Source organism: Ursus maritimus, unplaced genomic scaffold (genome assembly GCF_017311325.1).
Source record: "Ursus maritimus isolate PB19 unplaced genomic scaffold, ASM1731132v1 scaffold_23, whole genome shotgun sequence".
Lineage (NCBI taxonomy): Eukaryota > Metazoa > Chordata > Mammalia > Carnivora > Ursidae > Ursus > Ursus maritimus.
The window spans coordinates 16958829-16981081 of NW_024424786.1; the positions used below are offsets into that span (position 1 = coordinate 16958829).

Here is a 22253-nt window from a genome sequence, read left to right on the forward strand (position 1 = left end):
TGAGCTATTCTGGTCCTTCCCTATGGGATCCCAACTTTATCCATATCCCGTGGGCTCCCTTTGGCCTCATGTTCTGCACCCCCTGCTGAGGCCTCTTACTTCTGCCACACAAGATCAGCGGGGAAATGAGAAGAGAAGAAACTGACCGTGCAACTGGACCTTAGCATTTTATTTCCTTAGTTACGGCACATTTCCATTTACAGAGTACTTTCCCTTATAAAATCTCCCAGTGTTTACTTCTAATCTACTAAATAACTCCTCTGACCTCTTCTTGTTTTTACCCTTTAAATATCTGTTGATGGTCCATTCACCACATTCCCCATTCAGTTATTAATGGCCCACAAAAACTTACTAGCAGCAATCATTTACTGATTAATCTGCACAACAATCCAGAAAGACAGGTAGTATTAATCCTTAGTTCTGCAGAGGGAAACCAAGGGGAAAAGAGAGGTTAACTCAGTTGCCCAAGGTCAGTGGCTAAACAAGATTATAACCAGGATCTACCCTGTCTCATACTTCTAGAAACACTTCCCACAGTGCTATTCCCTTTCTTTACAAATCAACATTGTCAACGCAGCTAGATCGTTTCTGCACTGAGATTCAGTCTCACAGAACAGTTTAGAACTGTCCAGATTCAACCTAAAGTAATTCTGCCTGCTAACAGTTCATAAATAAAAGTTGCTAAAATTAAGAGATAATAGTACTTGAAAGCCAATTTTGCAAAGGCGAAAGAGAAGTGATTAGATCTGGATTACGGACCGCTCTGGCACAAGGAGACTCTGAAAGAGTCACTTAACTCCTCTGTATCTCTGAGTTATCTATAAAAATGAGATCAGGCTGAATGTTATTTAAGGTATCCTGCTGTTTAAAACGAGATGACTGAGTAACTATTAAAACAGCACAAAATTCAAAGCTCCACTATCCGATGCTGCCGAGATCAAGCTTACATCGGTATATCCATCCATTATTGAGGAAGTACACAGCTATGATCCCCTTGGAAAGCGAGATGCCAATACACAGCAAAAACCATAAAGCATTTCATATCCTTTTACTTAGTAATGTAACTCATACAATGTTTTATCCCAAGAAATAAGTCAATAGAAGCAAAAAGACATGCACAAATGAAAATGCAAATTTCAGTGCTAGGTATCAGAGGAGAAATTATCAATATCAATATTCATTTTTAGAGGAATCCTTTATTAAATAAAAGCACAGAACAATATTAACATCATGTTGCTGTTTAAAAGGATGAACATGAAAATTATGCAAAGTCGTTGAAAATCATGTCAATACTATTCAATGAAAATAGCCAGAAGTAAAAGACCACATACATACTCTGATGCCAATTTCAGAAAATGTGGATAGATGGGCAAGGTCAAGGGAAAACTCAAAATAGTTATGTTAGTAGTTAGGCTTAGTTTTTAAAAATATTTTAACTGTTGTTAATTAATGAATGGTGTTTTTCCATTCACAGACATTTTATCATTTCATCAATTATTTAAAAATTTCTCAGCCCCTGCTTTAGTTTGATGGAAAATGAATTTTAAACTTTCTGCCTAAATCTCCTGAGTAATTTTTATTGGCTGGCATATTATTCATGACATTATTCTTCTGGAGTGATTTCTGCTCTTTACTATATAATTCTTTAGTGTCTTTAGAGATCCTAAAATCTCAGAACCCTTGCCTTCTTTCCCTCACCTAAGAGGATTCTTTTAAAAGATGTGTCATCTAATCTAGCGATGAATAACCCCATGATCGCCTTGTAATGCTAATATTTGGCAACTGCCTGACCCAGGAGCCCACATTTTTCCATAACCCTGACCTGCGGGTGCCTCTACAGTAACCACAGAGTTGCCATTATCCTTTTCTTGGTGTATCTAGGGTGGTTTCATATTCCAAGTTTGAGGAGCTTTACAGCAGGACAACTTATCATATCAGGGGTTTTAGGACACCCGTTGGTTCACTTAGGAAAGCTGCCCCCAAGCAGCACTGTGCGAGGCCCCTCCCTTCATAGAAGGACTTTTACAGCCTCCTTCATTTCTTAGAAATGTTCTCTTACTAGTAGGTCATTTGTACATCTTTGCTCATAATATCTGGGAAAGATTGCAGAGCCAATGAATTAAAAATATGATTCCAGGTCTCCTGTGTGCCAATGAATGCCCTCATTAAAGCAGCATGAGTGAGATGAGATGGGTTTCAAAGCTTTCCGTCCCTTTGCCCCAGAGCCGCTGAGGCCAGGCACTGAAAGGATGCACAGTAAAATTAAATATCTAAAAATTCATCTTTAATTAACAGAATTGGATTAAAGCTAGACACCACCGCATATCATACGAGAAATGGCTGAGCTGGCTTCCAAGTGCTCTAATTCAATTAGGACGCAGTGAGTGACACTCGGACGGGAAAGGTTAATTGGGGGCGCCAGAACGCAATCATTCCTTACCTAACCAGTCATTAAACTTCTTAACCTCTGAGGGCAGTCCCAGCTCGGTGAAATCGCCTGTGTGGAGAAGGATGTCCCCATAAGGCATCTGGATACCATCTGTTCTTGAGTGCGTGTCTGAGATGCAGACAAACCGCGTGTGGCCCGCTGGTTTTGGAGTGTCATATGGGATGGGGTCGACCCTAAAGTAGACATAACAGATCCCATAACAGTTAAATATATTAGAACCCTCGTAATTGTCATTGCACATACATATCGACTGTTATCCGTGAACGCACCCAGATAAACTGATGCAAAGGCAGAAGGGGCCGTTGTAACAAGGGAGACTTTGGGGTGCAAAGGAGAAAGCATCACCCATCTACGACCCCACTGAGCAAATTCAAAAAGGCTTACTTACCTGGTAGAACGAAAAGGAAAGAATATCTTACATGTAAAATCAGAAATAACCCAGGAAACTGATAGAGTGATTAATGATGAAGTTTAGGGATATTGAACCCCAACTGGGGAAGCAAAATTATGCTATTTTCTCTCATCATGCTCCAATTGATCCCACTACTCATTAAGAAGTGGATAACTACATTTATTCCTTCTTAAACATGCATAACTTAACCAGTGAACTAATTTACGGAGAACGCTCTGCACATGCTTTGCCAACTGAGATGTGGCGAGATATAGATAGTACTTATATTTGATTTCCTTTCCACAACCATTCAATACCTGCACCTTCTTGTTTTTGTTAAGTGAATCACAAATCAAACAGTGGGGAGAGAAGGTGATGTCAAAATAACAGGACTTAAAAGAAAAACATTGAATGTTAGAAGAACTTGGTCAAGCTCCTTCTTTACCACAGTGAATTATCTGCAGTCCCGAGAGGTGGCCCTGGCAAGGGATCCTGGAGGCAGACTTTGGAGAGGTTACACCTTAGATGACTTGCAACGCTCAAATGCCTTGGGCAAAGATTCTATTCAGTACAAATAGTGAGCCTTTTAATGGGTGTGTATAGACCTACATATGCATTAATATATGTATAGTTTTAGAGACCTAAACACTGTGAAATTACACTAGGGCATAAGAATCAAAAGGCAAAATATCAACCCGAAGCAAAGAAAATGAAACAGAACAGTCTCATTTAATTGAGTGTAACAAAGTGTGCTAAATAAACTTGGTAAAGAAATGCAAATCTGACTCCTCAAGCATACAGTTTTAATTATTTAAGGGGTTTGCAGCAGAGTTAAGGGTGCTTTAACTATTAACTCTACACTGACAGCTCCCTTTAATTTCTCTGTAGCAATGTACACTTATTTTGGATTATGGGTGAAAAGAAGCAGTTCTAAAGGCAAAGAGAAGGTCACGAGAGAGGCAAATATGCAATGCAGAGATTAGAGTGCGAAACATTAAATAAGGAACAATATTTCATGTCGCAGCCCCGCCCTTCATCGTTAACATGCAGCAGAGAATACACTGAGAGCTCAACACGAGATTCCCAAATGTGTTGCCTCTACAGGCTTTGTTTAATTTTTTTTTTCTTTTTTCCATCTTTCTAAAAGAAACAATCTGTTTAAACAATGGCAATTCTAGTGAGGAGAATAAAGACATCGATATACAACCTGGTGGAAAGTCTGGAATTTCTTTAACGGTTCACCTTTTAATGTAATTTTCTCTTTGTCACAGGAGAAGGAAAGGAAGTAAGAAGAAAGGAGAGCAAGAGGAGAGAAAAGAGGGAGGAGAGGGGGAGGGACTGTGAACTGGATAACGCAGTGGGTCTAATTGGAAACCCAAAAAGAAAGTTTAACTTTGGCGAAAAATTAATGAATTTTTCCTGTACAGGCTAGAAATTAATAATGCTATTACCATGGAGAATATTCACTAATCCACTGAGATCTCATGAGTAACCTGGAAACCCTTCTGATTATATGCGATGTTGACTTTTCTATATGCATAAAAGTGTTTGGTGTCTTCCTTTCCATTATTGAGACTCTATTACACTCAGTCTTAGTGGTTCCAGTCTCATCAATATCTCCTGTCTTCTACAAGTCTAGAAGTCTCATTTCCTGAGAAAATGAATGACTGTTCTCTGCAGCAGACGGGAAGGGAAAAGTGAAAGTGATAGTAATACTCTACTTCCATGTCAAAAGTTAAGATGCTCACAGGAATGGGGCTGTGTACATTGATATTTAATCCACCAACATTTGAATGAAAATCAAATAAATATCAACCACTGGACTCCTAAATACATGAATAATTCAAATACATATATATGTATATACATACACACATAAGTACATCTTTATTTTCCAGTCCTCAACCTAATGGTAATATACAGACACAGTCCCTATTTCCCCTTTTCCGTAACTCAGTTGAGCTCCAGGCACAACTTCTACATCAAAATCCTTTACAAATCCATTGGAACTTATCAGAGGGACATGCATTATAAGTTATCATTTTGAATTTATTAGAAAGTAGCACAGATATAAAACCCTTCACTGTGTATAGGCCCCTATTCTGTGACTTCTCCTGGGTTTAGAGAAGCAAATCATCAGATGGTTACATAATCTCTCTGTTTCCCATCGTAGTTCTAGACTGAGCAATAACTTGCGGAGGACACTGATGGGAACACCAGTCAATTTTAAGTGGCTTCCACTTCCCTCCCCACCTTCCCACCTCCTCCAGAGAAACATTTAAATGTCCAACAGAATTAACAGTGAAAGAAAGGCCAGGGAACAGAAAAATAGAGGGGAAAGGGAAAAGGGAGCAAATGCATCTTCTTCACTTTGAGCTGAAATAAAACAATGAGTCAGAAGTACACAGGAAGATGTCAGACAAGGCTCACCCATCAATATCAACAACTTGATGTCACCAAAAAGATGAACTAGATAGACGTTTGAGAGATGGAGGACTGATTCAAGGTAGAGGCTGGGGAAGGGGGAGGTGAAGAGGCAAATGCAGAATTTATATACATCCTTTGACCCAGAGACACTGATGTCCTTTGTTACCCACAGGTAACAAGGCAAGAGACGGTTTCAGGAGACAAGACAGCACAGCATGTCAGAGGCACGCTGCAGGATAACATGACAAATATCACCTGGGGGTCACAGGAAGGAAGCCATGTCCACCCAAAGACATTCAGAGTTGAAAATAAGACATCTAGCAGAGTAGGCAAGTTGCAACACATATAATTAAAGCTGAGACAACCCTTGGGAAACTACTATTTCCAAATTGGGCATTTGGTAAATGCTTTGAAAATAAAGGCAGTCACATATTTTCACTGTAACAGCATGTCTAAGGGAGACCCCGACTACCATTACGAGATCTACCTGTTCACATTGTGCGAAGACCCCACAGACTACATTTTCCGTCTTAACTTCACTGCTTACTGTTTATGCTGCTGACTTCTCAATGATCGACCATTTCCCCTAAGGCATCATGTCAAGTATCCTAGCAAGTGAGTATCTTACCAAGACAATCTAAGCCCCAGAGCCAGATTCAAATATCACGGTGAGATTTGCCCGTACATTTGAGTACACCCAGGGGAAAACAAGATGACATGGGAAGATGAGAAGAAAACACATCATAGAATCCCAGAGCCGGACAAAACCTTAGTGGACATTGGGTTCAATGCTTTCTATGAAGCTTGAATCCCTTCTACCCCCATCTCTACCTAACTGACACAAGATTTCTTCGCAAGGGTTCCAGAGAAGGAGAGCTCCTGAGTTCGCTCCTCTTCCCTGGGGCCCCCCATTCTGGTTTTCTCCATACTTCTACTTGCTAAAGAGTTTCTGATTCAGAGTCTACACCTCTGCAAGTGCAGAGAAAGCTGAGGACTGTCCAAAGAGGCTTGGCCCAGAGCCCGGAAACGAACAATGTTGTCTGAAGTATTTGCTTCTGGAAAGTCACTTCATTCTTTGGGGCTTCGTTTTCTTTTTCCTCATCTGTAAAATGGGAACAATAACGCCTAATCTGCTAGGTTGCTACGAGGATATAAATTGTCAAATACTGGGTCTGACACACAGCACATGCTCAGAAAGCAAAGACACAGAATGACCTAAGAGTGAAGCAGGCTTGACTGTCGGGCTTTGACTCTCACTCGAGATTTATTAACAGTGTGACACCAAACAAGGAGCTTAAGTCCTGTGCCTTGGTTTCCTCACCAATAAAATGGATATAAGAACAGTACTTCTCTAATGAGATTGCTATGAGGATGAAAAGGTATCGTGCTCAAAGCATTTAGAACAGTGTGACACACAGTGGGCACTCAGTAAGCGGTTTTTGTTTTTGTTTTGTTTTTTACTACTTTTTTTTTTTTTTTTGCTCCTATTAGTAGAAGTATCTAGAAGTAACTTCTAGCTTCTCTGACCTCCATCTCTCCGGTTACAAGGAGGTAATAGCTACCACACAGGGACTTTTTGAGAGTTAAAAGGGGTCACATAAGCAACACCCAGCATGGTCTGGACACATACCCCACAGTCAATAATTACATTGATTTCCTTCCTCTTACTCTCTTCTTTAATCTCAACCTTCTGCATCTGAAATACCAGAGAATAAGAATCCAGTCCCCCTTTCCCTTTGACGGTTCTTCAAATATTTGAGGACAAGTACCATAACACCCTGACATCGTCTCTACTCTAATTGAGGAGCCCTGGTTTCTTCAGCATTCCCTTGTGTGTTAAGATTTCCTCAGAGCTCTGCTGGTCTCCTCCTTCATATGATCCAATTGGTCCGAATGCCTCCCTGGGCAGTGTCAGAATTCATGGGCCAGTGAATTCATGGGCCAGGGATATGCTATCAAAGACAAACGTTGCTAGGGGCGGTGGAGAGATGACAGTGCTGGGCACACCGGTGGTCTTTCCGAGAGCCGCTATTGTCACAATGTTTTCTAATTCAGTCTCCAAGTTTTGTGCCGCCTCCAATCTTGTTCTTGAAGCTTGACTGTCAAGTGTTTATATATCTCATTGCATATTCAAACAAATAAACCGTTCTCATTTATTCAGTCTTGACACATTAGAGTTTTTTACCCATAAAAAATATGATAATATTACTGCTTCCACTATGGAATACTCTTCTGACAATATCTTGTTATTTTTCCCAATAACAGATTCATACAGTGTTGCAAGCCCCATTGATAGATCTTCATAAAAGCTGTTATCATGTCGTTTGTTATGACATGGATTTCTTCTTTAGACCATGTGTGCAGTAAAAGCCTTGTGTACACAATTAGCCTGTAATTCAGTGTGAGAATAGAATATTACCCTTACAAAGCATTCCAACGGGAATCAGATGTATTTACCACCCCCATCCCACTTGAAAATCCGATTACCACCCCCATCCCACTTGAAAATCCGATGCTCTTCATGCATTCCACTGACTTTATCTCTAAAACGTTTTCCAATGTGACATTAAAGCTTTCGTTGTTTTACCCGGAAAGCTTAGCTGGCACGAAAGCCAAAGTTATATCCACCCTAGATACACTGTTTGCTAAAGATACGCAAAGTCCGCCAGCAAGCCAATGAAATCCAAATACCGGGTGTAATCAGTAAAATCACAGAACTTTATGTTGGAAGAGACTTTAGAGATTGTCTGATCCTCTGTTTCACTTCTTTGAATATCTTCTTCCTGGTCTGCCTTACTCATGTATACTGCTCCTGGTTTCTGTTAAGTGTTCTACCCCTTTTATGTACTTTTTAAAGTTTTGCCCTAAACAGTATCATTTATGAACTCATGACGGAGATATGCTGGCTTTATGTTTTAACTGCACATTAAAATAAACAGATAACTACTACAATTTAAAGGTTTCTCCACTCTAAAGTACCAGAAGTCAGATTTCCTAACTTCCAATTTCTCTTTCCACCCACTTAATTTTGGAAACTTAAAAAAATGCTGGCACTTGGAGAATAAAAAAGATAAAAATTATAAAATGCTAGCAAATCGCCTAAACTCTGGTAGCCATTAAGATCTAGCGAGTCTGCTTAAAGTTACTGGAGTTCACTGTTGAAAATATCCAAGTTTTAGTGCTGTGTATATTGACCCCTCAACTCTCATGTAAGTTATCTAGTCAAAAGGAATTCCTTAAAACCTCAAAAAAATCTGCATATTTCAATACGTTGGGGGAAGTGAGCAATTTAAAAGTTCGATTTTTAGAATACTGTAGAAATTAAAAGTGTTCCTCATTCTCAGGTGTGTCAAGTCACGTCTGCAAACTGATTGTAAATGTTTCCAAATACATGTCTCTTTAAAGGAACTACTTTAGGGGCACCTGGGTGGCTCAGTCAGTTAAGTGTCTGCCTTCAGCTCAGGTCATGATCTCAGTCCTAGGATCGAGCCCCGCACCGGGTTCCCTGCTCAGCGGAGAGTTTGCCTCTCCCCCAGCTCATGTTCTCTCTCTAATAAATAAATGAACTCTTTAAAAAAAGAAAGAAAGAAAAACTACTTTAGTTGACAGATGAGTCTCATTGGGTTTTTGTTTTGTTTTGTTTGTCTTCTTTAAAAAGCCCTGTTTGTGGAGTCCAGGAGGTCCTGCACTTTTACTCATTAGTCATCACTTAGCGAGGTGACCCTAGGCAAGTTACCTCTCTTCCAGCTTCCTCCTTAAGTGTGAAAAGAGGGGCAAGACCCAATGACCCCCCACATGACTAGCTGCATGGTTTCTACATCACTACTTGTTTAAGGCTTCAGAAATAATTCAGTCTCTTAAGTAGCTTAAAAGCATGTCCTTTCTCTTTGCAATTTTCTTCTCTGCTATCCCAGACAATGCAAAGATAAACGCAGTCCAGATCCATCCAAATATAATCCGAATTATCGAGACTTTATATGGAAAAAGAAGTGAAATTGCAATGTAGGGCTATAGAAAAGGTTTCCAGGGATAGCTAGTGTAAAAGAGAGCAAAGCCAGAATTCCAGTTACCACAACAAAACAGATATTAAAGGGCATGTGATTCAACTAAGTTGCGTCAGAAGTGGGGCTGTTCTCATTTTTCTAAAACTATGAGCTGGCGAAATTCTCCTAGTTTAGCCATCATGCCCGGGGAACAGTAACGGTGCTGAAACACAGTAAGTAAGCATAACAGAACCAGATGTATAAATATATTCCCATTTGTACCAAGGGCACTGCTTTTCTTTAACTGCTGGACTGCTGTATCAACACTATTCTATCACCGACTAATTATAGCTAACAAAGCCCACTGCACAGAGGATGTCTCGTCTATTTTTTCCTAGTACAGAAGTACAGTGCCGACATTCAATGAATATTAAGTGGTAACAACTGAATTCTTTGAGCACTGAGTCTGATATGAATTTCATGGTCTTTCTACCAATGCTGTTCAGGTGTTTAAGTGCCCGTCAGGCTAGCGACCGTATGAGCCACTGGAGCCTCTCAGCTGGCATGTTGTTGGGCCATAAATATCTCACTGGAAATGTACTATATCCAGAGTTAAACGTTTCCCTCTCTTCTAACCTAACAACCAAGTTAATCGGCTTCCAATTCTGCATAATGGCCTGGCATCTGAGAAAAAGGGGCATGTGACGCCGTACTGAGTATCTGTTATTCCACACAGTGGGTCAGGCATTCAGTCAACAACCATTCCTTAGGCACCTTCCTGTGTGCCAGGTACCATGATAGGTTCTAGGAGGACAAAGAAGCAACAAGCATGGTTCCTTCAAGGATTCTGCAGTTATTCTGTCAATTCATTTATTCACCAAATGCTTACTGACATGCCTGGTTTCTACAATTTTAGTTATTTCACAACATTTAAACAGGTGACTTTCAAAACAGTGTGCAAAATATTATAATCAAGGCCCTATCGGGTGCTGTGGAATAAAGGAGAAAATGCCTGGCACTGCTTGCAGGCTGGGAAGAAAGACAGGGGGCATTACAGTGGCAAAGGACAAGGTAGTATGTCCATTTCAAATGGACAAAGGATCTTAGGCTCAGAAAGAAGCAGGAGAGTGGCCTGAAGCTGGAATTTGAATTGGGAATTTCAACAAGCATAGGATTTGGAAAGTCAGGCAGTAAAGAAGGGCTGTTCAGGCAACAGGAGGAGCAATGTGGAAGCACTTAGCATGTGTGGGGACCTCCGAGTAAAGAGGTGTGGCTGAAGCAGTCACAAGGCAGTGAGCAGTAGAAGGTCGGAGAGGCCAGACCACAGAAAGCCAGATGGTAGGGCCTGAAACAGCCTCGAAGGCCGTGGAAAATCGCCTCCTCCCTCATTCACTGAGAGGTACAGGGGGCCACAAAGAAAGCAGGCTCTTATAAGAAAACTAAGGCTCCGTGCAGGATGTGAGGGGAGGCGGGGGTGGGGAATGAGAAGATGGAAAGACAGAAAGGAGAGGGTATGGGACTACAGCAATAGAAACCTGATGATATTAAAACAGAAGCCATCATGAGTAGACCACAATGAGAACGAGAGAAGTAGCCACAAATGAACTACAACATCCTATGCTGGTAATCTCCTGTGGTTCCATCCTGTCCACACGTTCATCATCGATCCAGTGCTATGGACTGCATTTGTGTCCTCCCCTAAAAGTCATACGTTGAATCCGTAATTCCTAAGGTGACAGTATTAGAAGATGGAGCATCTGGGAGGTAACTAGGTCATGAATGGGACCAGTGGCCTCATAAAAAGCGACACGAGAAAGATGATCTCTTCCGTGGCCATGTAAGGACGGGGCAAGAGAGTGGCTATCGACAAACCAGGGAGGGGCTTTCCGCAGGAATCAAATTGGGGGGCACCCTGATTGTGGAATTCCCAGCCTCTGAAACTGTTAGAAATAAATGTCTGTTGTGTAAGCCACCCAATGTGTGGTATTTGTTACAGCAACCCAAACTAAGACAACTGGATACGGACATAAACTTTTTTGGTTGAAGGTAACAACAGTAATAATGAAGAACGATGGCACAGTCTTCATTTAGAAGCCAGGCGCCATGTGATGCCCTTCACATGACTGTTTTCACTTAATCCTTGAGGCAGGTAGCACCCTATCTTTCTTCCATTTTGAGAATGAGGAAACAGAGACTCGGCAAAGGCGCGAGGAAGGGCTAGTGGGTGGCTCTGCCCCAAGCGGGCAGCTCAGCCTCTGCTCTGTCCTGCTGCCACCCTCCAGCCATACAGCCTTCTTTTACACGATACAACACACCCAGGTGTAAGAGCAGAGTGTCCTAAAATGGAGCATCCAGGTTTTTTTTACATCAATAATTACAATTACAACTTCAAACACAAAATGTGGGTCATTTGCAAATACTGGTCCATCTGAAAACGTCTTCATCTGGCTCAGTCCAGAAGAAAGAACCTTGAGGGACATCAAACATACAAGCATTTAATTTTTTAAATGTTGGGGGTGACATTCATGAGGAGGTGTTGTGTCTAACTGACTAAATGAAAAACTCTGCTAAAGGGGAAGAAATTCTACTGTCCTTCTCTACCATTCCAACTCATCAAAGCCAAGTTTTCAAGGCTTAAAGTCTCACAAGTAGCTGTTAATGGAATTCATTGTTTAGTTAATTATGCTTATCAGAAGTGCAGGTAGCTTCATATTTGCATGGCTAATAGGCCTTCTTTAAAGTGTGTGGCTCTTTCAGTTGGATTTTAATGATCTGTAATGTTTTTTTTCCAACTTTGGGTTGAGTTGATAGACTTACTTTCAAAAAATCAGTCACACCTAAGGCAAAAAGACCATTTTTATCACAGTTGGGACGTCTTGTTAGTACATTGCAAAACAAATGCTTATTTGTAACGCCACTTAACATGATACCGACATTTAGCAACCTTCCAAAGTTAATTCAATACAGTAATTTTCAGACTCAATGTATGATACTGTGCAGCCTGTTTCATGGCAATACAGAGAACTATTTTACCTTACATCTTCAACCCTTGCTGAAAGAGCTAGTGCATTATTCAACCATAAAAATCACCTAGTTCCCACACAACAGAAAAAGCCATGGAGGACTTTCCCTCCCCTCTGGAAATGAATACTTATTACTTTGGCAGCGTATGTCATAGTTTACATTTCCCCATGATTATCACAAGGTTGGTATATCCAAGGTACAGAGCTGATGGGTCACTTGCCCACGATCACGCAGCTAGTATCTGGTTGAAAAGAGAATCAAATCTAGGTCTGCCTTTAATTCCAGTGGTCAATTTACTTTGAACAATAACAAAGGGAAATACCCTCTATCAAGTTATAACGTCTAATTAGCACTGGCCAAACTCTACCCAGATTTCTCTGTGGAGTGACACCAGCAAGGTCCACCGACAGGTATGACTACAAATTAGTCCTCCACCCCAAGCTTTTGAATGAGCCATTTCATTCATTTAGTTCACAGGTCAGCAAGCTACAGCCCATACGCAAAATACGGCCCAATGCATGTTTCTATAAAGAAAGTTTTACTATAGCACAGCGACATTCATTTGCTTTAATATTATCTATGGCCACTTTCGACCTACAAGAGCAGAGTCATAATTGTACAGATGCCATATGGCCCGCAGAGTCTAAAATATTTACTATTTAAAACTTTCCAGAAAAAAGTTTGCCCACTGCTGATTTTGTCATTAAACAAATGTTTATTATTAAGCAACAACTATATGTTAGACATTATATTACTAATAATAACACCTAATATTTAGCAGTATCTATAACGTGCCAGAGGTTTTTCCTATATTCCTCTATTATTTCCTATATTATTACATTTAATCCTCTCAGGATCTCTGCGTGATGAGTGTGTGTGCACACACACATGCATGTGCTTTTTTATATACTCCAAATTTTACTTAAGATCCCACACTAAGCTTGGGACTCTTTTTTTTTTTTCTGTATTTATTTATTTATTTTAATAATTTTTATTTTGTTATATTAGTCACCATAGAGTACATCCCCAGTTTTTGATGCAATGTTCCATGATTCCTTTAAGCTTGGGACTCTTGATTTGGAATCTGTCTAAATCATGAGCTTATGCCCTTTGCAATGCAATACTGTTTCTCAGAGGTGACTTTGGAGTGAGCAGCCTTTTAATGGAATGCTGAAGCCTCTAGGCATTATCTGATCCCACAGGGAATAAATGCTTTAGCCTTTGGGCCATTTTACAACTTAGGAATTTGTAGATAAGTGAAAGCAATGCAAATAACTCTTATCTATAGTTGCAAATAAGTTTTCTGTCCCGTGGAGGTTCAACTGACTCTCCCTCTAGTTTTGAATCTATTTGTAAATTCAACTCAACATTCTTTTACTCCATATACATTTGTGGTTCTCCTGTGAGCCTATTATAACAAATTCCTTGGCTCCCTCATTTATTAGTGAGTTAAATAAAAATTTTAACAAGTGTTCATTTTATATCCATATGAGTCAGGGTTTTGAAGAATGATTCTTTAACAGGGGTTACCACGATGCCATTTTTACCATGTTGAATCTCACATTTTTGGTTGGGAGGGTGTACATACCAAGATGTAATCGACGTGACCCTAAATTTTATACACCTATGTAGGTATGGGAGGAGGGGGAGTAAGAGAGAACACAGAGATTAAGAGGTCACTTCGGGGGTCATTTAAGTCACTTAAAGCATCAACAAGACCTAGGTTTAGACCATGGTCTGCCTGTACCTAGCTTTGAGACGCTGGACACATTACTAACCTCTTCTAAGCCTTCGTTAATCTCATCTGTAAACTGGGGATGACAGCAGTAGTTGCCTCACAAAGCTGATTAAATAACCATTGCTTAAAAAGCGGCTGGTGCATATTAAGTGCTCAAAAAATGTTAGTCCTCATTATTGAGATAGAATCTTCTATGAGAAATATTGAAGAAAGGAATTAGTTCAATTTGGGGATGGTGAAGTCTTCACAAAGTGGGCATATTTGATCTGGGTCTTGAAGGGGTAGTGGGAGTTCACCAAGCAGACTGCTAGAATAATGTCATTCAGCATAAAAGGAACAGTGTTTTGTTTTGTTTTGTTAAAATGAGAGGTATGAAGGTGAGGAAGGGAAGTCAGAGTGCCAAATTTACAAGAAGGCAATTCTCAGGTAGACACTGAATTTATAAGGTGACCTGAACTTTCCTCAAGTTGTTCAAGCCTGTACCTCTCTACTTCACAGTTGTGCAAAGACTGCTAAAGCCGGGTAGGGATGCATTATTCAGATACCAATTTTCACAAAACCCAGAGACCAAATCATCATGACTACAGTTATGACTACTCACACCGGTTCGAGTACCCACCGAGGACAAGGGTATAAGACCACATTTTATAGGAGCCAAACGTATACATCGTACTTTACCAGTTATCTTTCATTCAGGGCAAACTCTCCCTCTTTTTCTCTTTCTCTCTCTCCCCGACCCCTTTCTCTCTCTCTCATTCTGTCTTTTATACACCCATGAAAATAACACCCAAATCCAATTACACTCTGTTCTTATCCTGGCCAGACCCAATTTCTTTCAGTGCCCCGTTCTATGTCATTTCTACAGTCTCTTATTGGTTTCATGATAGTTCACATATAAAATGACTCTGTTTTATTTCAAATCAGTGACTTCCCTGGATACTTTAGATAAGAGTAAATTTCAAATAATTCTCAGTTCTGAGTCAATATTTGCTAAAAGTTTACTAGAAAGTCTTCATCCACCATGTTTGCATAATTCTGTTTGCTCCTTTTCACTGCTGCATACACCCATTTGAATGCTGAACCATAGAGGGCCTGTTATCTGACCCGTGCATTCTGCAGAGGGCCTACAGGTCTGCTAACACTCAGGCATGTCAGCTATGTCTTTCTGTTAGAGCAATGATGGATAAGATGAAAAGGAGGTTAGAAATCCTTTAGTTTTTTGGCAAGAAAATAACTTCTCAAAAAGCCTTCTCTTTAAAACAAAAACAAAAACAAAACACCAACCCAAAAACCTTACAGGTACTCCCTGTGCCCTACTTTCAGATATCAGCCTGCCCCCAGTCTCCGGAGGTTCTGCTGTGTGAGTGTTTCAAGCTCTCTTCCTCGTGAAGAGGTGAGCACGTGACCGCTGCCATCCATAAAGGCTGAAGTGAGTGTACTTAGCTAAAGGGCATTGCAATAATTTTTCTCTTCCACGTGAGAAAGTTAGCCTTGACAATTCTCTGGCTCAGTGCCTGTTTTTAAATCATCTTTGAGGGAGGGGTGGCCAAGGGGGCATGTTTGAACCAGTCCCCTTCTCACTCCCATATCAATTGCTCTTTAAGATCACAATAATAATAATAATTAAAAGACGTAGCCCCTATCAAGCCTTCAGGTTTGCTTTCAAGGCAGTGCTAAATACCCGATATTTTAATAGGCAATGCCTCCAAATGCTCATTGTGGGAAAGCAGTCCTGGCTGGTAGATTAAACTTGATTAACATAGGGGCTGGCGCTGTTCTGTACAGACAACGTGATTCCTGTCAGAATCGAGGGTGAATGGTGGCATGAGAAAGTCACTGAACAGATTTGTACCCCCCAACTACAAATCAGCTTCTGATTCCAAAGAAATGACCGTCTTTCCCCACCCTTGCCATAGCATGTCATTGTGTTAGGAAACACAGCGAGAATCATGAACCCATTTCAATAAATACAGCAGCAGGACTAGAATGTAACTTCTCTTTGTCCTGACTCCTAAATGTTTGCTTGCTACAGGACCCACAGCCTGGCAGTATTTCCATCAGGACCCTGCATAGGGGATGTGAGAAGAGCCAGGAATTCTGATGTGAGTTTGCCAAAGCAAAACTTTGTAGAGCACTCGTGGCAATTTAACATACAGATAATTTGTAGAAGCACTTGGCCCGAGGGGAGGGACAAGCTCACACACACCTCCACTCGATGCTCCCACAGCTTGTGTGCCTGAAGAAATGGGCTCCCGCGGGAAAGGGTAAACCTCAGCCAGGCCTTCCAGGGGGTTCCCTAAACAGCTTTCACTTGGGAAAACATGCCATAAGAACTCCCACAAAGTCCAGTTTAGGGCTGGTCCTTTTTTGATGAGAGGCCACAAATCAGGGTAATCAGCGAATAGTGCCGCTGGGTGTCTGGATTCAAGTTTGTCTTTTTTTTTTCTTAACAGACAACTGAATATAACTCAATTTGGTCTCCACAGACTGAACTCCTGTGGGAAAGATCCAGTTACAACTTAAACCCAAGTCCATTACTTTGCCCCTTCTGTCTGCCTACTGTTCCCTTCATCTTTTACTTGCACATTGGTACATCCCTTCATACTTTTTCAAAACACTGGTTCATTTATAATCTGGTTTCATCCTCACCGTGAAGGTAGAAAGATCAGTGTTATTATTCCTGTTGAGTCTAAGATCCAGAAGGGTTAAGTGATGTGCTCATGGCCAATGTTAGCAGCAAAAACGGATCCAGGCTCCATGCTTCCCAACGCTCAATAATAGAAAGAAAAGTTACCCTCTGGGAGTGCTATTTACCACAGGCACTGAGCCAGGCAAGCAGTTTATGGACATTACCTCATCCAGTCCTCCCTATAAGGTGGTACTATTAATCCCATTTTACAGATGTACTGGGTTTCTGAGGTTAAATAATTTCCCCAAGGTCAAAGACGCCATAACTGGAGAAGCCTCCATTGTAAGGGGAATCTGTCTGACTCCTGGCTTACTCGCTTATTACTGCCTGCTTCCCAGGCCAATACCTGCTTCTACACAAATCCAATGGGAAACTGAAGAAATACAAGTGTTCTCCACATCTGAACATTTCAGACATTAGGTATTACTTTTAAATACCTAATAAACTTGTGAAATTCTAGTTTTGTCCACTTTGATATTGTCCAACAGAAAACACTAAAAACTATGACATGCTACCTGTGGTCAGGTGTTTTTACTGGTCTGACTATTACCTGGTTCTATCTCTTAGTCTGGTTCAAAGAAAATCAGATGGTTCAACACACATACCTGTAACAACTTTACTAGAATGCCCAGAAAACTTAATGAGCCTGATATGTTCTTGAGACAGACAACATGGATTCAAATCCCAGATATGCAACACACATGGAGGACTTCTCCGGAACATGGCGCTAGTGAGCCCCATGCTTCAGTTTTCTCCCATTTACATGAGGGGTGCAAATACTCGCCTCACAGAGATGTTCTAAGGAAGTAAGCAGAATGCGTTGCGTATGGTTTTTAAGGATCAATAATTACCATAATTATCGCTGTTTTGCCATTATTTCTGTCTACAAAATTTCTCAGGATTGCCCTAATTTCACGAGGTGGATGAAACCTGAATCCTCTTCTTAATGAAGTGTCCCAAATACTGCTCTCTCGTAGACAGAGACTGCACCCTAACTGGGAAAGAACACGCCATTTTATAACTCAAATTTCAACTCTGTCTTTCAAAATTAGTATTCGCCTCGTACTATTAAAACTGTCAAGTCTTCCACATCACCTCAGTACTTGCGTTAAATAGGTGTTATTTTACACCAAGTACCGTGTTCATTCGGTCAAATAAGAGTCACTGGAGAAACGAGAATCACGAAGAGAAGTGACTTTCCCTGATTCACAAAAGTGAGTTTCCCCCAAATAGGAGACATTATTATTTTACTGCGAAAAAAAGCTTTATTCTCCTAATTGTAAACTACACACTTGTTAAAGTTACAGATTACTAACATTAGTAAAATTAAGAATATGTGTAAAAAGAGCAAAGAAAGATGAACCCCTATTCATCTACCCAGAGAAAGTGACTAGTAATGTTTTGGTAGCTTTCCATTTTGTCTTTTCACAACGCATTTTTAAAACATAATTGGGATCATTCTGCATTCAAAATGTTATATTCTGGGAATTTTTTGCTCCACTTAAGCCATTATAACGTCAGCATTTTCAGTGCTACTGCAGACTCTTTATAAACGTGTTCACTGGCTGCAGGATATTTCATGGGTTGGTTTTGTCACAATGTTCTTAACCATTTCCCCTTGCTGAACTCCTCCAAAAGGCTTTTAAGCTGTCAAGCCCAGACAAGATTTCTAGACACACGGCACTAACAAGGGGGCCTGCCTGTAGTCGTGAACGGGGCCGTTTTGGGAACTAGCTACATAACTTCTCTCCAAGTGCGAAACACCGTGGGTCCTTACTCGTCAAATACCAACAGACCAGGAGTTCAGTGATGTGTGAAACCCAAATGCCAGTAGTTCTGGGCAACAATTACAGCAACTCCTCTAAGATAAATAAAATAAGGTTCTCGACAGTCCTGACCACCCACGGTGAGCACAGGAAAGAGCACAACACCTCCCACCTTTGCAGCTTGAGGCATGCGATCCGTTGCAAACAGAGGGCACAGACAGAGGATCTGCTTTTCTCTTCTTCCCCCAGTTTATTTCCAAAAATCACTGTTCCATCACCACTCAACACCATTTGCTACCAATTGCACCATGAAACCTACTTTTTAAAGTAATGTACCATGTTCATTATATTTTCTTTCAGGAAAGAAAAAGAGGCAGTAGGACAAGGATTACGCAGGAAAAAAAAAAAAGCCAATGCAGATCTTGCTTATAGTCACAGAATGTAACAATGAAGTCAAGAAACACAGTTATCAATGCTCATACATGAGCTTTATGCTCATGAAGGACCATGATATTAAGATCCAAAATTCAGGGCCATGCCTTTTGATTTAGGAACATGAGAGTTACATTTACATTTCCCACAGTTGAAACAAACAAACAAACATGGATTTTTATTTTGAGTACTTAAAGATACGCAAAGAGAAGGCAGCATTTGTGAACCTCTAAGCACAGTAGCTGGAATTTTGAAAATCATCATTGTTCTGTGAAGAACAAGACTGAGAAACAGGGAAGAAACTACTTTAAGCCAAAAGTCAGGATGGCCTCATGGAAAAGAATGGGCTTACAAGGACAGCTGGGCTGGTATTCTGATTCAAGCCGCATGAAGGAGGGATAAATAGCCACTTTAAAGATTAAATATGGCATCTACAACTCCCAGGATTATCTCTGGCACAAGACAGGTATGTCTTACATTATAAGGATGCTGGTATTATTGACAAGTCCATACTGCAAGAAGGAGGAAGCTATTGGGTGGTCAGATTGCACAGACGATTTATGAGTGTAAATAATCATAAACAGAAGGTCAAGGACCTTATAAAATTGAAGGCTACTTCTTCTTTTTCTTTAACCTTATGAAACAAACTAAGAACAAGGGAGAAAAAAGCACATCCTAAACTCCTGGTTTGTCTTGGGGCAGCCTGACCAACATAGGGTCCCTAGGGTACTTTGTGAATTTCCCAAGTGCAGGGCAGGGTGCCCTGCTCTCATGTCTGTTCTCTACCCAGAGCTCGGCAGCTTCATACCCACCACTCAGCTCAATCCAAGACCTGGCTTCTGAACCAACCCCGACCAACCCTGACCGTAGACAGCATTCAGAATCCAAGCCTCAAGCAGCTCAAGGACAAGTCACCAGACAACTAGCTCTGCTATGCCTTTTACCATTTCAGTTCTAATAAATGGGCTTCTGCCTCCTTCCTGTTACTAAGCTTTTATAACCTCCCACACTTTCAGGGACTACAATCAATTTGCCCTTGCACTGTTCCTTTAAGGCTAGGTGCCTATTTTTAAATTTCTGCCCCCAAACTTAAGAATATCCACAAGAGGTCTGCGGCATGCTGCCACACCGTCTTTGAGGTAGAATCTCCCCCACATTTGCCTGCCCTACGCTGGCCTCCCTGACCCAAGTTCACTGGCGTACAGCTCCAAACAGCCACGTGAGCTCTCGTCCTTTCAAGACCTGCAGCTCACACCAACCCTAAAAGCAGGGAGTCTCTGGAACTCCGCAGCAGTGTGCTGGGCTGGACAATCCGGCCTCCTCCACCGCTTTCTAGACGCCATTGCGCACAACAGCAGGTTATCATCACCTATTTTACTCCAGAGGACAAACCGTTTTCACTCAACTGCAAATTATTTTTTTAATGTTGGGTTTTTCTTCTTCTTCTCAATAGAAATAACCTCAGTCCAGGTCCTCCGAGTTGGTCCTTCAGCCATAACACGCATCACTTGGGACCATAATATCGTCACTCTCTTGCTTTAGGGATATCAAAAGATATACTGATTCATAGATTTTTAGCATCAGAAAACAGTTTTGGGGGCCTATTTTACATTTTACAGAGAAGAAAATGGGGCTCAGATATTGAGAGACCTGTTCACTGACAACATTAATTCTGAAACTAGAGGCTCCCAGATTTGGAGCTTTCAGGCTACCGACATATTCCTTGACAAACACTTCTCGAACGAGTAAAAAGAAGAAATCCTGACACTCTTCTCTGGAATCTGAAATTCTTTATTCCAGTCAATAAAGGGCCCAGACTCCACGTATTTATTTCATACTTCCATAGGCCCCTAAACGTACCTCAAAGTAGAGAAGATTGTTTCCTTCTTAAATTTTTACACTCAGTTTTGGGTGTTTAGCTGAATGGGTTAACAGTCTTGAGTGTTCCCTCTGGAATTCCATAACCTGTGAGCATAATGTTTCCACGTGAAACTCTCCCTTGCATTATCACCTAATCCCAGTGGCCTTGGAGTGGAAAGTCCAGGAACTAATACAAGGAATTCTGAGTAACTTCAGCCTAAAATCTTAGAATGCCTGAAATCCAAGGAACTTTGGAAACCATCTGCTCTAACTAGTATTTGTTCCATTTTACAGTTGAGGGAACTGAGGCTTATACCATTTGATTCTCAGTTGAATATGCTCTTCTCCTTTGACCCCGCAGCCTCCAAATAATGAATTCCTCCATATCTGTGTTTCTGAGTAAAAAAGTCATGCTAGGTCATGCTTCTCTACAGAGCCTCAACCAGTGGAACTATTCCAAAAAATATGTTTGTGGATCTGGATTGTATTTAACTTCATGCTCTTCATGACTTCAGTTCCACATGGTTTTATCATGAGCGTTGTTTTGGAAAAGAAAAGAAAAACAGTCAAAATCCAAATTTTTAATTCATGGATCTGTCACTGCCTCCCTGACAGACTAGCATGATTCATAAACTCAGCCAAATGTATATTTCACTGACCAGCTGTGAAATCTTAATCTTGGTTTTCTTATCTGCAAAATGGGAATAATACCACCTACTTCTGAGGGGTTTGCTGAGAATTGCATAAGATAATGTACTAAAGCAGTTAGCACTCAGCTGGCTATACAGTAAGCACTCAATAGTTGATAGCCATTATTCTATTATTATTATTATCTCTGTGGATGCTACCTTGTCCTGTCTGGCTTGCCTTTTTTAACCAGTTTCCTTGGTCTAATTTAGGCTGTGCGCCCTGCAGTCCAGAAGATCTAAGATGCCTCAAAGGAGAGAGAAAAGGGGTTCCCCAAAAGCAGTGTTTAACCAAGGTAACACAATAAAATGAGGAAAAAAGCCATCAGAATGGGGAAAATAACCAAAAAAATAATGATAATAAGGGTTAGTTTTATACTCTAGGCGAGAACAAATTTTGTATCGAGGCTGATTTGTATCATCAGTGAGCATTACGTTGAACCATTTTCCCCCACAATAAATTGGTAAGATTACCATTTTAACTTATTAAACAGTCCCAGACTCAGGCAAGTTTGCTTACCTACAACATAACAGGAGTTCAATAAATATTTGAATTAGTGAATGAATAAAAGAATGACATGTCAAATAAGCAAATACATATCAAAATTCTGAAACAGTTATATCTGCTATTCTATTTATATGGCGAAGTAAGTTTTAGAATATTTCTATCTTACCCAGAGGTATCAATCCAAATTTTTTTTATTGGAGACAATGTATAATTTTGTATAATCAAAATAAAAGAATTCAAATATATTTTTGGAAATTGATGGTATATTTTCACTAATTCATGACTCCCGATAGCCTAAAA

General features: G+C 40.6%; 1 protein-coding gene across 2 annotated transcripts in view; it reads right to left on the reverse strand.

The window, feature by feature from the left end:
* The window catches only part of MPPED2 (metallophosphoesterase domain containing 2), a 170410-nt gene that overhangs the window by 120442 nt on the left and 27715 nt on the right, over window positions 1–22253 (reverse strand). For both annotated transcript variants that reach the window (XM_040638909.1, XM_040638910.1), the window contains exon 3: window positions 2441–2622. In XM_040638909.1, coding sequence (XP_040494843.1) covers window positions 2441–2622 — 182 coding nt within the window. The remainder of the gene's footprint in view (window positions 1–2440; window positions 2623–22253) is intronic.